We start from the raw sequence: 17,818 nt of genomic DNA on the forward strand, positions 1-17,818 counted from the left end.
TAAAAGCCCGAAATAAGCAGGTGCGTGTGCCACTTCATTTGAAAGCACAACTGCGATAAGATGAACCCACCGTCGTCTGTTCCAAATACTGTCACTTTTTTTTTTTGTTTTTGTTGTCAATGACGGTATTTGACTCGTTTTATTTCCTGGATACTCCTCGTGCTGCACGTGACGCGGAAGGAAAAAGAAAATAACGGTTTGCTTCTTGGCTTTTTTTTCCTCCATGGGATAAACTTCTCACAAGTCGAAACACAGCCTTGCAAGGTAAAACTGTTTTAAATTAAGGAACGCCGTCATGTTGTGTACGAAAGTCACTCAAGTCAAGTGTAAAAACAGAACAAAACAAAAAAATATTCTATTTAGGATGCCATTTAAGATTACTTTTGCATTCCTACGATACTTTTGTCAGTCACAGTCTGTTATTAGTTAATATATTTCCACTTTCTTGATTATTTTACATCCTACCTGTAAACGTTATTGTGATTAAACATATTTATCATCTATATGATCTGATCTTTTTTCAAAGAAGCTAGCCATTATTCTCATTATAATTACATGATTGATATTTTTTCAGTTCAACTTGTTCCCGCCATTAGTGGAATTTTCCATAAATTGTTGCTTCAGATGCAGCTGCAGGAGACGGTCTTCACCGTCATATGACACTCAAACTGTCAACGAATAGTTGATGTTGGATTTTATTTGATTACTAAAGGAAATACTGATCAATAATATGATGTATTATTCTTCTTATGGGTCATTAAATCACACGATGAGCTACAAACAAGATTTGGCAATGTGGAAGATGGCAAAGAGAAAGTAAACACCAGCACACTTCTGCATTTTTGTAAATCGCCCTATAAGTTGTGTCACAAATATGTGCGAGACATCAACATTTGACTTTTTTTTTCACAAAAATCAAGTCACTGAAAATTGTAATATTATTCCGGCACAATGTTTGTCCTGCCCATCATTCCAAATCTGCAAAAAAAACCAAGTCAGTCTACTCACTTTGTAGTATAGGGCAGTTGAATACCTGGCGTAACCAAAACTTGTCTGCCATCTAGCTCTGATTGGTGATATTACAACTTCAAACTAGAGTCAATCCCTGCATATTTGAAGTTCGTCCATTTTTTTCCAGGATTTTTTTTTTCAAACATTTACCCCCATTTCCCCTCGTTTACTGTTGAAAATGTCTATTGAATGTTTATCAGCATTTTAAAAAACATTTTTTTCAGGTTGTAAAAAATGTTTACATATGTCAAAATTTATTTTAATTAATTAAGGGGCCACTCAGCATGTGGTCGCGGGCCGCAGCAAGTTGTAGCGCTTTGGATTGCATTGTTTCCCATGACTCCTGCTAAATGCATCAAACTTTCTAATTGAAGGTATTTGTTTATAGTCCAATTGAATGAAATGTAGAACATGTGCATTTTGTTTTGAAATCAACCTATCTCTCTAGGTGTTGTTGTTTTGCTTGTGGTTGACAACATGGAGGCAAGAGGAAAGTATGACTTCACGGCTACATCGGCTGGTGAGCTCAACTTTAAGAAGGACGATGTGTTCAAGGTTTGGAACTAAGATCGTCGCAATGTCGGCCCATCATTCCCCAAACAACTTTTTATCCCAAACATTCTGTCTCCCATCAGATTTTAAGCACGCATGGCGACTGGTACAAAGCTGAGATGCTCGGACACGAAGGCTTCGTCCCCAAAAACTATGTAGACTTGACCGCTCCCGGGTAAGCCCCGCCCTCACAGAATGTCTTCTTCGATCCTCGTCTTCTTGTATGGTGACATGGGGATGTTTGCAGATGGTTCCAGGAGAACGCCACTCGCGGTGCGGCCGAGCAAATCCTCAGCACCAAACCCATCGGAGACTTCGTCATCCGAGGATGCCAAAGTTCACCTGGAAACTTCTCAATCTCCGTCAAGTCAGTCGCAAACTCCCAACATTTTATCTACCATTTTTGTGTATTTATCAAAAATAACAAAACTTCCCCTTCAAAAATAACAAAACTCCCCTTTCACCCAAAAGTGAAGCACTGCCAATACTTTTTGGATGTACATTAGTGCATCTGGAAAGTACTTTTCTATTTTACAACCTTATTCCAAAATTGATTACATTAATTTCCATTAATCTGTTAATGCCAACCCCGCCAAAAGAATAACAGTTATATGACATAATTAAGAACAGTATTTAATTCCTTTTTTTTTTCTCAAAATGCTTTATTTTATTTTGGCGCGGGTAGCCAATCCCTGTTTTTCATGGAAAACATTGAAAATGCTTTTTGGCTCATTAGCAACTATCGATCCAAGATGTTAGCATATTAGTGGTGTTTTGCATTGCTTGTTAACATTCAGCTAAATTTTCTTTTTTTAGGTTGCGTTGTAAGGTTCTATTAAATAACTTCTCTTTGTTTTATGTCTAGGTTGGTTATCTGCCAAAGCTGCTTTTTCTCAAGTGAGCTCACTGCCTCCATACAGCACTCATCTCTCAAATTTATGCTGACCAGTCGACATATTGGCTGAATGAAAGCTTTAATTTTGAAAGTCTCATATGTCGGGTGACTGAAACAGTATCTCAAAGAAAGACTGTACAGACTCCTAAAATGTGACAGTTCTAATTTGGTTTAGCTAATGCTAATGGTTAGCGAGTGCTGATGCAGTGTGTTGACAAAAGGAGCGTTGCTAAGCTAACGCAGGTTTTAGCACATCTTTCCTGTTGACCTTGAGCTGAGTTTGTGGCTGAAATTTTGACCTGGACGCAGGCACGAGTGCGACGTGCAGCACTTCAAGGTCATCCGCGACGAGCGAGGTCACTATTTCCTGTGGGCCGAGAGATTCACGTCCCTCAACAAGTTGGTGGACTTCTACAAGACCACTTCCATCTCCAAAACCACCAGCATCTTCCTCAATGTCGACGACTCCATCAGAACAACGCCTGGCACCCAAACGGTAAACAAAACAGAAAATAGACCTATCTTGTGTATTCGACAAAGCTCAGAGCAGAATGTTGTTAACAACTTTGGTATATGAATGCTTAAAAAAAAAACACAAAAACAAACAAAAAAAAACCCAAGTATATAAAACGAGGCTTCAAAATGTTTGAAGAATTGTCGTTGTGGGCGTGTCTGCTGAATGCGCTGACACCAAATCTGCTCAACAGTCAGCTGTCAATCAAGTATCAATGATCGTTCTTCTGTCTATGTGTCACATGTTTGAGCCACAAAAATATCCACTTCCAGCCTCCGGTGACTGAAATATGCCCCAACGAGGCGCTCTAAAATGGCCACATTAGCTCATGGCCGCTTTCCACCTGCTGACTGGCATGGCGGACTTAGAAAAACCATAACGTGCGCACTCGCAGCCAGCAACAAAGTACTCAAAAGCAGACACAAAAGCGCAATTACTCCAACTTTTGACTGTTCTTAACCGCGCATCACCACGTGCTGCCTGTCAGGTCATTTAAAAAAAAAAAAAAAAAACTCCACCTTTCCACCTTGCTCATCCATCTTTATGTGTGTGATGTTTGTGCACTCCCAACTGACAACGAGGCGCTCTAAAGAGTTCACACCAGCAAACGTTCCAGACTTTAGCTACATTATAGGAGTTTAGGGTTAGTGTTCGATATTTCTTCTGAGCTGAGCAGGAAGTGAGCAAGCTGCTAAACTTCAGAGAAATCGCGCCACACGGTGAAGCTTGTGGTTTACGCAGTGCTCCTCGCAGCGAGAAAGTACCGGGTTGGAATCTTGATGGGGAAACGACCTATGAGCACTTTGTTAACTACAAAAATGTTTTTAAACAGTACAGTGGTACCCTGACTTATGAGTTCAATTTGTTCTGCAACTTGAATACCAAATTAATTGTCTCCATTGAAATGCGATGACTATTCCAGCACTTAAAAAAACAAAACACTTTTTTTCTTTTTTGTTATTTGTTTGATACATAACACGGGATAAAAAACAATCAAAGAGATCATGAAAAAAAAAAAAGGTTTCATGAAGTGTAATTATTGCACATACTGTCGTGTTCGTGTACTGGATGCATGTTTTAAAGGGGTGTGGCCTAGCTCGAAGTAGATTGGCCGGTTAACCTGCGTGTGAGTTGTGATCTACAGCAGCTCGTTACAGATGTGTCCATTTTCTATTTGTGTTTGACTGTTTATCTGTGGCTGTCTTTGCCCACATGCCAGAGGATTTTTGTTCACTTACACGTCAGCCTCTGAAGCTCGCTCAAATTGTACCTCGTAACACCAAATAAAAAAAAAATTTAAAAAACGGACCCAAGCAACGGCTCACTACCGGAAAACGTAAGCCGCATAATGATGTTGAATTCTTACTCTTGGAATAAACAATTATAGTGTGTCTCCTCCTGCAGGCGAAGGGCGGACGTTTACCCAAACAGCAAAGCATAGCCGACAACATGGCCGCTGCCGCCGCGCGACCAGTCACCGATCAGCCTCAGCACAGTCACATGGTAGCTACGCCATATTATTCGCAAACTGTTTCTTCAATGATACTTCATTCTAACTAAATATTTTTAGAGAACTTCTGCTATATTGCCATTTGTCTTTTTTCGCAGATCTTTAAGCCATCATTTTCTTATGGGTTTTCACGCTGTACGAGTCTTACTACTTACCAACACTCATTTTATGAACATTTCACACAACTCCCAGCATTTTTTGAAGGTTTACAATTACTCAAAAATATTTAGTGATGCTAATTTCTATTAGCCTTTCTATGGAATTTCGCATTATACATTAGCATAAAGCTAGTGTTGAGAGTGAAAATTAGGATCTGAAGGTCACTTATTTGAAATTGAAGATCAATGTTTTGCATTGAATGTCAAAGTTGGGACTTGGGGGTCCATTTAGGACTCAGGGATCAATATTGTGACTTGAAGGTCTAACTTCAGACTTGATGATCATTTATCAGAGGTGGAGTCAAATTTTTGGATGTGAAGGTCAAATGTCAAACATTGTGTCTTGGTGTTTTGCAGCCGAGGGGACGTGGCTCGGAGGAGCACATGGAGAGCGTCGTCCAATCAGGAAGAAGAAGCCCGATCGGTGCAGCTCAAGCTCCTGACAGCGCCCACCTTCACCAGGTCTGACCAACACACCGCTCACCTGTTAGCATAGCAACATGCTATGTGTGTGTTTTCCAGCAGAAGGCGACGCCACCGCAACAGGTTTTGGCTTTGTACGACTTCAGTGCCGAAGAAGACGACGAGTTGAGCTTCTGCGCCGGCGACGTCATCAACATCACCGACGCCTCCGATCCCGCCTGGTGGACGGGACGATGCGGCGGCAGGAGAGGTCTCTTTCCGGCAAACTACACCAAACCCTTTTGATGCAGAAGTAGAAGAAGGGGGAGGAGCCAAGGCAGGCTCAATTCATTAGGTACAGCAGAAATGTTTCAAAATAAAGGGACAAAATTTCATTTTGATGTGCTTTTATTTTGTTCGTACAGCAGTCAAGCAGCAACAACAATAATTTGTAGCATGAGGTACACGTGCACTGTTCAAGGCATTATGGGTAACCAGAATGGCTGGGCTATTCATTCGAGATTATTTTGTCAGAATTGTTGAAAATCCATTAAAAGTGTGTGTGCGTGGGTGTCTGTGTGTATCTATCTATCTAGATAGATGTGTGTGTAATATGACCAGTGAACTGGTTTCTACTCCCTCTCACCAGTGACAATCTGACCTGGTTTTGCAAAATAACTGATGGCATGATTTTCGAAAGTTAGAAATGACACCTCCAGCGAGTCGGAGAACACTTGGCAGATCGGAGAGCGGCATGTCCCTAAACCTTGACGACAAGTTCTCAAAACTTGTTTTGCTCGTGTATCATTGTTGCCATAACCTGAGCCCAATCCTGGCCATGAACAAAGAGCTTTGAGCAGCCGAGCCTCGGATCAATTGTCAGGCGAGGAACAACCGTGGTTAAAAAAAAGAAGTACCGGTAGTTATTGAATTCCATCAATAAGTCCCAACCAAGTGAGCTCAAGATCAGTTCTTTATTCTCGGCTGACTTTGGTTGTCTTGGTCATTTTTTTATGCAGTCATTTTCTTTTGTTAATTGTAAAAATCGAAATGACAAGAAACATGACATGATAACGCAACTCTGGGGTGTTTGTGGAGTGTTGAGATTGAGGCGGTGAAGGGACCAAGCGATGCCACTGCTGCTCCACTTTGAGCAAGCAGGAAGTGGTTTGTTTGTTTGACTCCTTGCCGCTGCAGAGTGCGGTCAGGTGCTCTTCACAACTGAAGTGATGTTGATGGCTTCTGATGAAATAATTTGACTTCCTCTCAGTACAGGCAAGTATCATAGTTTTAAAAAAAGCATGCCAGTGAACATAGTTAGCCCTTGTTGCAAACATACAAATGAACATTAATCGGAGTGGCGAGTTACTTTGTCGATGCTCTCGAAAACTCCCAAGGTCTCAACATTCGCCATGTGGTTCTGTTGCCATGGTTACCACCAGGCCACTACAATTGGATAACCTTGTCAAACGAGACACTCTCTGACACGCAGACGCTAACAAACGGCACGTCCTTGTGCAGTAACAAAGCCCTTTGCTGACGCGGTCTCGATCGACTTTCCGTCTGCCGGTTCATTTTTTACGAATGTTGGCAAACATGCAAACAATGTTTAACATTAGTCATGCCAGTAATCATGCTAACAAACGAATTAGCCACCAACCACACTAGAGACTTTGCTAATTCCGGTATAAAGTTCCCCATGTTGTCAGCCTTTCATATGTTCAAAACATGTCAAATGTATTTTAGAAACAAATCTCTCAATTCACTTTACAAGGTTCTTGAACATTTCATTGAATACGTATTGTACATTGTACAGTTGTCAACGCCTCCTCGCGGGCAAATTTAGGATGGCGAGTGATCAACTGACTGCCAAATCACGTCGTGGTCACCATTTGTTGACAGCTAGCGACCGGGGGGCGGGAATATTGCTCAAAAGCAGAAGGCCCAATGCAGTCCAAAAACAACTCTCATGCTTGCTCAGATTTCTGATTGGCCGTCCTCGATTTCTTCACTGAAATGATGTTTACGTTAAATCTAGCCTGATTGACATATGGCAGAAGTTCAAAAGTAACAATCTCAAGAACAGTCTCTCTCCAGCAGGTTGAGCTCGTGGCAAAGATTGGAGATCGTTCTTCATCTTCCGTCTGCGTTGCCTCCAGTGTGCGATGACGTCATCACAACCCATGTAAGTGGATCAATCAATCATTGGCACCTGTCATGCATTTCAAACAAAATACCTTACATGGATTGCGAGGCGCATAAGTCTACACACCCCTGTACAAAAGCCTTTTATTTCTGGGCTTTTTTTGGGGGTTGTCGTGAAATGTGAAATTGGAAGGTGAAAAATGGATTTGTTGCATTTTGGAATAAGCCTCTAACTTAACTAAATTGCGGTGAAGGTGAACCACCGTGAATCCTTTCCAGATGCACCATAAAGAGAAAAAAAACAACATGAATACAACTTTGACCGCTGTTGATGTTCTCATGAGTGGCTTAAGAAAAATACATATTGCTCTTATTATTTATCTGACTTGATGCTCCAATAAAAGTCAAGTGGCATCTTCCATTTTTGCGGAAGGTCCACTCGCTGCAGCCTGGCTTGTGACACACACACACACTCACACACACACACACACACACACACACGTACGCAGATTGGCATCCTAACACCTCCCACTTGACAAGCTGTCTCCTAGTTACAAGCGGACAAGTGCTAGGTTGCTGCTGCTGCTGCTGCAGTTGCTGGTGATGATGCAGGTTCCACTTACGATCCAACGTGGACATGAGCTGAGCGAGATTGGCGACCGGTGAAGTTTGGTGCTTGCATTCTGAACAGAAGGTAAAGTCATCGTCTAAAGGTAAGATGAATTGTTTGTGCTTCAGGCAAGATTCACGGAAAAAAAAAATTGCAGAAAGACAAATGATGTTCGAGTAATATTGATGCAAGTTGGGAAGTATATCATAAAAAGTGACATCATCATGAATGGTCATGCACTCATGTACACTGTGTGACACTGTTGAAATGCATTCGTGTGAAATTGCTCATCAAAAGTCATTTAAAAATTGCGAGCAAATTGAGAAGTGGAAAGATGGATCAAATAGTGTATACCTGTGGTACATTTGTTAGGTCACATAATAGCGATAGTTAATATGTAATATATATTAAACTGGAATAAAATACAATAGTTGAAAAAAAACTAAAATGTTCACACACATACACACACACACACACACACACACACTTAGTTTGATGATGAAATTGTCATTGATGTTAAAGTCCTCATCGGTCAGAAATATGATGCAGATTGTGTTGCCTTGTAAATGGGACACACTTGTTTGCTTGCGTACATGCTTTTGTGTGTGTGTGTGTGTGTGTGTGTGCGTGTGTGTGTGTGTGTGTGTGTGTGTGTGTGTGTGTTTGTGTGGTTCACCCCTGAGCTTTCAAGTCCCGCTGACCTTTAGGATGGTTGCAGAACAACCCGCTGACATTTTGTCTCCCAACGTTAGCGCAATTAGCATTTAGCACAACATCCAAGGAATCCCTTCCTACTCAGACGTCACCCTGAAAGAAAAAAATCTAAGAAAGTGAAATCATAATTCTGTCCAACTTCTTCTACTTAAATGAGTAGTGATGTTGTTGTTGTTTTTTTTTTCCCAGTAAAGCTGCTGTTTTGCCAACATGGAGGCGGCGGTGGAGAACACCAGCGCCCCGTTCCAGGATTTTCCTCTACTCCAACTGAATGTCACCAACACGACAGCGCCGGATGACGGGTCGGGACCTGGCATTGGGGGCGTCCTGATCCCTCTCATCTACGTGATCGTGTGCGTGATTGGTCTGGGCGGAAACACGCTGGTCATCCACATTGTGCTGCATCACTCCAAGATGGAGTCGGTGACCAACATATACATCCTCAACCTGGCTATTGCCGACGAGCTCTTCATGCTGGGCCTTCCCTTCCTGGCCGTGCAGAACTCGCTGCAGATGTGGCCATTTGGATCCTTCATGTGCCGCCTAGTGATGACGGTGGACTCCATCAACCAGTTCACCAGCATCTTCTGCCTGACCGTCATGAGCGTGGACCGCTATCTGGCGGTGGGCCACCCCGTCCGCTCGGCCCGCTGGCGACGCCCCCGCATTGCCAAGGTGGTCAACGGCACCGTGTGGGCGTTGTCCTTCTTGGTGGTCCTGCCTGTCGTGGTCTTCGCCAACATCCAGAAGACGGGCGGCAACTGCAACATCCTGTGGCCGGCGCCCGCCAAGGTGTGGAGGGCGGCGTTCATCGTCTACACTTCCACAGTGGGCTTCCTGTGCCCGCTGCTCATCATTTGCCTCTGCTACGTGCTCATCGTCTTCAAGGTTACATTCACAACACATTGCATGCTCAGTGTTTGTGAATCGCGATCTCAATCTGCACGAAAAGGAGGTTAGATTTGCTGGTAATCATTTCGTAGATGTGAAAAAGGGGAGGGGGTGCGTCATTGTGGGTGTGAACACAGATAATTCCAATGAAGGTAGCTCCTCCCATTTCCTTTCAATGCTGCGCCCGCCTCATTCACTTCTCACATGGTGTGATCTTTGCTTGGAAAAGAAAGCAGCAATCAATCAGCTAGCTTAGTTAGCGGGTGACCTCAGTGAAAACAGAAAGAAAATCTGTCCGCGGACATCATGTACAATATATATCACTGTCCTTAAATATCATGTATTATTCTTCTTCTTTGAAGGTGCGCAGCTCGGCCAAGAAGGTCCACACAGCCTCGACCAAGCGCCGCAAGTCGGAGCGCAAGGTGACGCGCATGGTGGTGATCGTGGTGGCCGTCTTCGTCTTGTGCTGGTTGCCCTTCTACGCGCTGAACGTGCTCAACCTGCTGGTGGCGCTGCCCCCCGAGTATCAGGGCCTGTACTACTTCGTGGTGGTGCTGGGCTACGCCAACAGCTGCGCCAACCCGGTGGTGTACGGCTTCATGTCAGACAACTTCAAGAGGGGCTTCCGCAAAGCCCTCTGCCGCGCCACCCGCAAAGTGGAGGACCACCATGCCATCCAGCCCCAGCCGCCAAAGGAGGGCGGCAGGCAGGCACCCGTGCCCAGAGAGAGCCTGAGGCGAGGACTCCACCAAGACGACGACGTCTCAGAAATGACGCAAGCCTTGAGAATGGAGCAAAACGGAATGGCAGGCTGCTCGTCACTGGGTCTGGAGCCTTTATTGGCGGAGCGCGAGGGGCCGGAGCAGAATCCCCAAGGACAAATGCTGTCTGGTGGGAAGGACTCTGGTGGGAGGGACCTTGAGACCTCCCTCGCGACACCTTTGCTCGGAAATGAAGCAAACGGGACCGCAAAAACTATGCCTGATGACAATGTGGTGCACAGCACCTCTTTGGAAATATAGGCTACTTGTAATATGAACACAGTGCAGTGCAGTGAACACATGTTTTGTCAATAAGTCTTCTGACATTACCTGGCGACCAGTCCTGTTCATCTCTATGTGCCCTGATCTTGATTGTCCATTGGAAGTCGACAGTATATGTGATCTGACTTTGGCTGGCAACCAGTTCTTGTTTCTCTAAGTGTCCTGAAATGGACTTGCGACCACTCGATTGTGTGTTTATATGTGCCCTGAGATTGACTGGCGACCAGTACATCGTTTGTAAGTGTCCTTACCTGGATTGACAACCAGTCCATTGTTTGTCTACATGAAACCTGATATTGTTGGGCAACCATTTCATTCTTTGTCGATATGTACCGTGCCACTGGCTGGCGACCAGTTCAGGGTGTACAAGGTTACTTTCGGTCACTGCTTGACACACTTGGCTTTACACATCACATGTTGACGGTTCAGAACATGAAAAGTATTTGTAATATATGGTCTTATTTGGGTGTCCTCTGACCTGAGTTGAAAACCTGTAAGAGGATTTCATCCATGTTTGGGTGTTGGATGTGATGGCGGCCTCATTGTGATTCATCCGTGTTTTTGTTTTTTTTTGGTTCTGAGTCATTTCAGTGACAATATGTACTCTTGTGCTATTCTCACACACTAACTAATTACTGTCACTGTGTGTGTGTGTGGGGGGGGGGTGTTATTGTGTTGGAACCTCTTGATTATGCTGCAGACTTTTGGGTGTTGGATGTGATGGCGGCCTCATTGTGATTCATCCGTTTTTGTTTTTTTTTTGTTTTTTTTTTTGGTTCTGAGTCATTTCAGTGACAATATGTACTCTTGTGCTATTCTCACACACTAACTAATTACTGTCACTGTGTGTGTGTGTGGGGGGGGGGTGTTATTGTGTTGGAACCTCTTGATTATGCTGCAGACTCACCAGTCGATTGCCACTCATGTGAAGTGTTGATTAAAATTCTGGAGTCTTTCCCAATAAACCCTGATTGCTTGTGTTAATACATGCCAGCTGCAACGGGCGCCCTTTTGCTGGGTTTTGGAATATTTGTTTGTTTGTGCAGTTGGACAAATAGAGATAGATTAGATATGTAAGTCTTGATATTGTAGGCTAAATGGGCCGTGATAATTTTATGAATGATTTTTTTCCTTGAATATTTCTACATGTTTACAATATCCATTGTGCGGCGAAGTGGGCCGTGATAATTTTATGAATGATTTTTTTTTCTTGAATATTTCTACATGTTTACAATATCCATTGTGAAATTGCTCATTTGAATCATGATAATGGAGAAAACAAAATAAAACAATTCATTTTAATATTGTTGTATTTTTATTTTACAGTAATACGATGATTTATAAATATTTTAATGCCAGAAATGAATACATCTATTTGTTGATTTATCAGTTCAAATGTCCAGTACAGTGTCTAAAGTAATTAAGATTCGAAAGCGTTCATGAAAAATGCAAGCATGTGCGTGTAGCTCCACAAATGCCCCGCTAGGGGCATCACTGTGACACTGAGCAAGCAGCACACTTCTCTGTGGGTGACGAAGAAGAAGACGCCGGAGTGAGCGTCCCTGTTTCTAATCGATATTCGTAGCCTGTTTTTGTTTTCTTTGTCTCTTACCATCGTCTTTTTCGCTGCCGTCCGACTGTCCTCTGGCGTCATGTCGAGCTTCCAGCGGCTCCAAGCAGCCGTCAACGAGCGTCTGCGCGCGGCCGCAGAGGAGATCTTCCAGGCGGTGAAAGGCACCATCGTCGGCCTCGAGGACGAGCTCCTGCGCTCCAGACTGGAGCTCGAGCGACACCAAAGACTCGTACAACACAAAGGTTCGTTTCTCTTCTAACGTCGTCGAAAATTCCGAGCAATCAAACTCGTGAAAATCTCTTTGGACAACTTCATTGGCGCTCGTTCAATTTGCATTGCTGCTTCGTGACGAAAGAGGCCGCTAGTGAGTCGCGAAAAAACGTGAGGCTTGGTCGACACTGACAGAAGATTCTGACAGAACCATCATGAACATGCAAATACGGATTAGTGATCAGTGTCTACTCCGATATTGTGATCGTTTGTTTTGCAGTGGTTGAATCCAAACTGCTTGTAACTTAGAGCAATGATAGACTTGTGTGTGTTCCTTTAACAGTGTCAAATAAGTGGGCTGGTAACAGACCAAACCAGTCATCATCCAATTTTTTGTGCCTTTTCTGCATTGTCAATTTGAAATAATGTTTCATAATAATTATTTTTCAATTAAAGGATGAAAAAGTTTGAGAATCAATCGGTAGATTTTTTTTGTCATAATGAATAGTTGCAACTTGCAATCTTAATAGTATATTGACCATGATATACTGTATATTATATATAATATTCAATTCTCGTATATCCGGTGTGTATCCTGTGTTTGTTTTATTGTACGTTGAAACGTGACATAAACTACGGACATTAAAATAGATGTGCTAATCATACAGTCGTACTTCTGCAATGAGTGCAGATGTAGACGGAGAAATGTGGCTAATCATATAACAAAATGAGCGCTGCTGTGTTTTGTGGTGAAGATGCAGCGCAGCCGTCTGTGCTGGTGCCGCACGAGCTGCTGCAGGATGAGGACGAGGGCGAGGTGTGCAATCGCGACTGGAAAGCGCCACTCGAGCAGGATCCAACCGTCGGCGAGCAGGTAAGCCCAGCGTAGCCCGCCTGATCAGTTCTTCCAGATCCTACCAGTATGCTTTTTCCTTGTCAAGAAGATGGCGATAAAGCATTAGGTTTGTCCAAACAATGGGCCTACGTTCACTTCAACATTGTTTGTTGATATCAAGGTGCCACCAAACAACGGCAAAGCACTATTTTTTTTCAGATTGACATAGTTCTGTGGCACGGCTTTGGTCTAGATGAAACTCCTCAATTCATTTTGACATAGTTCCTCGGCACCAAGATACCACCACATGGCGGAAAAGCATGGCTGATGTCGAAATGAACGACCTCTTTTCATTTAAACATAAAGCCTCGATGCCCCATATGGCGGCGAAGCACTACTTAGGTTGAAAGAAAGCACTGTGTCCTTACTGATACTGTTTTGTCTGCTACGTAAATTAGCATTGAGCCCTCTGAAACACGCTATATAAATTAGGTAATATTTTCGTATTCTTCTCCGGGTGAGAAGCCATTCAAGTGCGGAGAGTGTGGAAAGGCCTTCAAATGTCAACGCAACTTCACGAGGCACATGTGCATGCACGGCAGGTGAGAAACCCGACACCGGCCAGGTTTGCACGGAAAGGGTCCATGTACGAGTGTACTCTTTGTCCTCACTAGTGCAGCAGTCCGGCACACTTGTCGAGTCACTGTCTTCTTATTCGTACGTAATTAAACCTTACGACTAAACGTCATGAAGAATCGCTTTACTAGTGCACGGACAATTCAGCCCAAAGAACACGCAATCAACATGCGGTGACGGTGTTTCCAGGTTATGAAAGCCGACGATAAGCCGAGCAGCTCACGGGAGCCGCAGGCGCCCATGCAGTGTGGCCATCACCATGAGGTGGCGCACCAAGAGGAAGTGGAGTGTCAAGGCGACATCGACACCGCTGACGACGACAAAGCGTCTTTATTAAACACGCAGGGCCAGGTAAGCGGGACGAAAAAAAACCCCAAAACATTCCCTCCTTTCAAATGCAATCAAAAGTTTTGTAGGAAACCTGCAAGACTTTCGTCCAAGTGGCAATTCGCTAGCGTTGCCTTTCAATGACATGACTTGGGTCAAATGTTTTTTGGACGTGCTCGTGACTGAATTGACTTCTGAAGGACAGCGATGAGTGGCGGCAGCCCAGCGAGAGCGACGAGCCCAAGAAGAAAACCACGCGGAAGGCCAAGGCCGCCTTCGGCTGCAAAGTTTGCGGGAAGAGCTTCCACTCCGTCATCGCGCTGGCCAATCACATCGAAGTGCACCCCAAAGACGTGTGCGGCGTGTGCGGGGAGCGCTTCGACTCGGATGAGAGCTTCGAGGGTCACGTCAAGACGCATATGAGGGGCAACGTGTGCGACGTGTGCGGCAAAGGTTTCGGCACGGCAAAGGCTCTGGAGATGCACGCGCACGTGCACACGGGCGAGAAGCCCTTCGAGTGCGGCGAGTGCGGCAAGGCCTTCAACTGCCGCCATAACTTGACCAGACACATGCGTCGGCACACGGGAGAGAAACCCTACGCCTGCCACGTAAGCATGGGCAATTATTCTATACTGGTCATATCCACTCAACTGTCATTTCTTCAGAACAGCACAAGTCTTTTTGTTAAAAAAAAATCTATATATATATACAGACGTTGCTGAAGTTCCACACGAGCAGACGTTCTGCAGTAAAAAGATGTACGCTCTCGCCGCTCGATAAACATTGGCGCATGTCCGGGACATTTTAAACATTTTTTGTTAATGTGCTGTTTTGAATGAAAGGGAGGGAAATTAGACAACGTTTTTTTTGTTATTGAATCACGTTAATCGATGAATCATCAGATGAATCAATTATTCAAGTAACTAATCATTAGTTCCATCTGGATATGGACTTAATAAAGGGGTCCTGATCATTTGAGTCAGATCTAAGTTAGGCCCTCCAGGACCGGAATTTGAAAGCCCTGGTTCCTAACTACTCAGACATCTTTCTACAGGTGTGCGGCCAGCAATTCAGCGACCACTCCACCAGGAAACGCCACCTGCTGGTCCACGAGAGCATTGCGGACGGAGCGCCAATCGAGCGCCAGGCAAGCGGGCAACGGCCCAAGGGTCGCGTGGTGTGCGTCGTGTGTGGTAAAGGCTTCCACGCTATCATTTCTCTGGTCAACCATGCCCACGAACACCACACCGACTGCGGCGTGTGCGGCGCCCGCGCGGACGACCTGGCGGCGCACCTGCGGACGCACGACAGCGGCAAAGCGTGCCACGTGTGCGGCAAGCGCTTCGACAGCGCCCGCGACCTGGACACGCACATGCGGGTGCACACGGGGGAGAAGCCTTTCGTGTGCAGCGAGTGCGGCAAAGCCTTCAACTGTCAGCACAACATGCGGCGCCACATGCGCACGCACACGGGTGAGCGGCCCTACGCTTGCGACCAGTGCGGCAAGCTCTTCAACGACCACTCGGCCAGGGTGCGCCACCTGCTCACGCACCAGAAGAAGGAGAAGTTGGAGGGTCGCCGCCCGCCGAAGAGAAGCCCCGTCATCTGCGTGGTGTGCGGCCGCATGTTCCACTCGCTCGTCTCGCTCGTCAACCATTCGGACAGCCACCTGACGGACTGCGCCGTGTGCGGCGTTCACGCCGACGCCGGCAACCAGATGAAGGCCCACCTGGCCACGCACAGAAACGGCAAAGTGTGCGAGGTGTGCGGCAAGTGCTTCGATGGCCGCCGGGATCTGGACACGCACATGCGGGTGCACACGGGCGAGAAGCCTTTCCAATGTAGCGAGTGCGGGAAGGCCTTCAACTGTCAGCACAACATGACGCGACACATGCGCACGCACACGGGTGAGAAGCCGTACGCGTGCGGCGTGTGCGGACGGTGCTTCAGCGACCGCTCGTCTCTCAGCAAGCACAAGGACATACACACAGGCCAGAAGGCGCACCAGTGCCAGGTGTGCGGGAAGGCCTTTTTCCGCAAGGCCAACCTCAGACTGCACATGAAGTGCCACGGGGACCAACGGTGACGCCAGCCACAGCGTTCTCCTGCGTTTTCACATCTTTGGGGGTTTTGGGGGCCCCACCCATCTGGATTTTTTGAGGCTGCTTCCAATATTTGGCAGAATAAACTACTGATAAAATTAAACGATGTGTCGTGCCTAAAATAATGACTACCCACATGCAGCTGAAAGTGTTTCTTAATGTGTTTTTATTTCATTTTAAAATCAGATCATCTTTATTGGCCAATTATGTAGAACACTCTAGGATTTTGTCTCCATAGTGTAGGTTCCACTCGTATCTTATGTACTTATATGTCATGTCTTTGTTTATTGCAATTCTAGTGTAGCCTATTGTAGGAGACTGTTTATGTTATTCACTTGATTTTCTGTTTTGTTGCATTATTTTTGCTTTCCTGAGTGTCTTTGAAGTAATCATTAATTTACGTTTTTTCTGAGGCGGTCTTTGAACGCGTCTGGAGTTGGACGGCAGTGGAGAAGGCGCGTAGTCCAACATCGACGTGTCTGTATTCGCTTCAGTGTGAAACTAATTAATAAAGTAAATGTTCTGAAAACCACCCCGACAGCTCTGTTTGCTTCGGAGCTGCAACACTATACTACCAAAAATGTTCTGCCAAAGCTTCGCGAGTAGTTGGTTGGTACGAAATTAAAGTTTGGGTAGTCGGTTGTGCCACTGCTGTAAACCAACAGACCGGTCAAATTAGGGTTGATTTTTTTTTCTTTGAAAGTTGAAGTCGTCTGATTACATGTGCGAAATTGTGTTAATTTTAAGTTTGGCGACTCTACATGACACAAAATGATCAAAAACGAGTGTATTTCACCGACACTCCGTTGTGGTCCAGACTAATTGCTGGAGGTTTCTCACTCGTGAGGGCGGCTCACGCCCCCTCACAATCCCCCGCCCCTTCGCGTTTGTAAGCACACGTACGCACACGACGACGAGCACGTGGCCGTGCGTAAAGAGCGTCGAAAACAATCGCGTAAGAAGCAAATACAGCAATAAAAAAATACATAAATAAACAAACAAACATCTGCGTTGTTCAACAGCTGCTTACTATGGTAATTTTCTCAGATTTATTTCTTTTTGTCATTTCAGCTATGTGTGTGTGTGTGCTCATGGAGACGCAAGTAGATAAATTCAGAGATGCATCGAAAAGCCCCTCCCAATTTGAAATTCCATATAATTTCGAATACAATAGATTCTGATAACTTTAGTCCTGAACTAATTATTGTCATCGCGTGGTGCCGATACAATAAGGGTGCCACAACTCCTCAAAATAAAAATAGAATGTATTTCTGGCAGCACTACTCTGGACACAGGATTTGGAGGATATAATTTTTGGACCAATTAAGTGGAATTGCATCATTTCTCATGACATATTGAGTCGTTAGGAATCACCGCTGTAATAGGTCAACAGTAGCATATGAGCATGTTGGGCTTTTTATGCTCGCTTAGGCCATATAAAGGTAACATGATGTGATAATTGTAGTTTTATGTTTCCCGCAGTGATGCAGCAGTCAATCGAGGAAGAGGAGAAGGATGCAATATGATTGGGCCGAAGACGACTTTGAGCTTCCGCAGGGCGTGGACCCCCTGGGAGGGGCGGTGCCTGAGGACGGTCGGCGGTATGTCATGTACCACGGCACCACCCGGCAGAGCGCCGACCTCATCGTGTCGTCGGGGTTCCGCCAGTCGCCCGACGGCATGCTGG

General features: G+C 45.1%; 3 protein-coding genes across 7 annotated transcripts; all 3 read left to right on the forward strand.

Moving 5' to 3' along the window:
• Positions 1-5,437, forward strand: LOC109527816 (GRB2-related adapter protein 2-like). 4 transcript variants are annotated; one of them, XM_019889931.1, is made up of 8 exons: positions 2-196; positions 1,460-1,566; positions 1,647-1,738; positions 1,811-1,930; positions 2,768-2,954; positions 4,377-4,475; positions 4,998-5,102; positions 5,163-5,437. In XM_019889931.1, exons 2-8 carry the CDS (start codon positions 1,489-1,491, stop codon positions 5,346-5,348), a joined length of 867 nt encoding a protein of 288 aa, XP_019745490.1. In that variant the 5' UTR covers positions 2-196; positions 1,460-1,488; the 3' UTR covers positions 5,349-5,437. The 4 variants fall into 4 exon arrangements, with proteins under 4 accessions (XP_019745492.1, XP_019745490.1, XP_019745489.1 ...); XM_019889930.1 differs by having other exon boundaries at positions 3-264; positions 5,163-5,435; XM_019889932.1 differs by having other exon boundaries at positions 4-264; positions 5,166-5,394.
• A 1,177-nt stretch (positions 5,438-6,614) lies between these two features.
• LOC109527815 (somatostatin receptor type 5-like) lies at positions 6,615-11,145 on the forward strand. 2 transcript variants are annotated; one of them, XM_019889928.1, is made up of 4 exons: positions 6,615-7,227; positions 7,728-7,900; positions 8,701-9,399; positions 9,765-11,145. In XM_019889928.1, the coding sequence occupies exons 3-4, from the start codon at positions 8,722-8,724 to the stop codon at positions 10,425-10,427; spliced, it is 1,341 nt and encodes a 446-aa protein (XP_019745487.1). In that variant the 5' UTR covers positions 6,615-7,227; positions 7,728-7,900; positions 8,701-8,721; the 3' UTR covers positions 10,428-11,145. The 2 variants fall into 2 exon arrangements, with proteins under 2 accessions (XP_019745487.1, XP_019745488.1); XM_019889929.1 differs by having other exon boundaries at positions 7,739-7,900.
• Positions 11,146-11,963: 818 nt separating this feature from the next.
• On the forward strand, positions 11,964-16,234 carry LOC109527831 (zinc finger protein 2-like). The gene is made up of 5 exons (XM_019889954.1): positions 11,964-12,263; positions 12,987-13,105; positions 13,892-14,053; positions 14,230-14,637; positions 15,084-16,234. Exons 1-5 carry the CDS (start codon positions 12,101-12,103, stop codon positions 16,113-16,115), a joined length of 1,884 nt encoding a protein of 627 aa, XP_019745513.1. The 5' UTR covers positions 11,964-12,100; the 3' UTR covers positions 16,116-16,234.
• Positions 16,235-17,818: the final 1,584 nt, after the last annotated feature.

This window comes from Hippocampus comes, unplaced genomic scaffold, assembly GCF_001891065.2.
Source record: "Hippocampus comes isolate QL1 unplaced genomic scaffold, H_comes_QL1_v1.1 scaffold326, whole genome shotgun sequence".
Taxonomy (NCBI): domain Eukaryota; kingdom Metazoa; phylum Chordata; class Actinopteri; order Syngnathiformes; family Syngnathidae; genus Hippocampus; species Hippocampus comes.

Bases quoted from the DNA above. Each gene is read 5' to 3' on its own strand.
- LOC109527831 (XM_019889954.1), top strand. From the start codon at position 12,101: ATGTCGAGCTTCCAGCGGCTCCAAGCAGCCGTCAACGAGCGTCTGCGC. The intron at 12,264-12,986 runs GTTCGTTTCTCT...TTTGTGGTGAAG, and splicing joins AAGACTCGTACAACACAAAG to ATGCAGCGCAGCCGTCTGTG. The intron at 14,054-14,229 runs GTAAGCGGGACG...TGACTTCTGAAG, and splicing joins TATTAAACACGCAGGGCCAG to GACAGCGATGAGTGGCGGCA.
- LOC109527816 (XM_019889931.1), top strand. From the start codon at position 1,489: ATGGAGGCAAGAGGAAAGTATGACTTCACGGCTACATCGGCTGGTGAG. The intron at 1,567-1,646 runs GTTTGGAACTAA...GTCTCCCATCAG, and splicing joins AGAAGGACGATGTGTTCAAG to ATTTTAAGCACGCATGGCGA. The intron at 4,476-4,997 runs GTAGCTACGCCA...GGTGTTTTGCAG, and splicing joins AGCCTCAGCACAGTCACATG to CCGAGGGGACGTGGCTCGGA.
- LOC109527815 (XM_019889928.1), top strand. From the start codon at position 8,722: ATGGAGGCGGCGGTGGAGAACACCAGCGCCCCGTTCCAGGATTTTCCT. The intron at 9,400-9,764 runs GTTACATTCACA...TCTTCTTTGAAG, and splicing joins ACGTGCTCATCGTCTTCAAG to GTGCGCAGCTCGGCCAAGAA.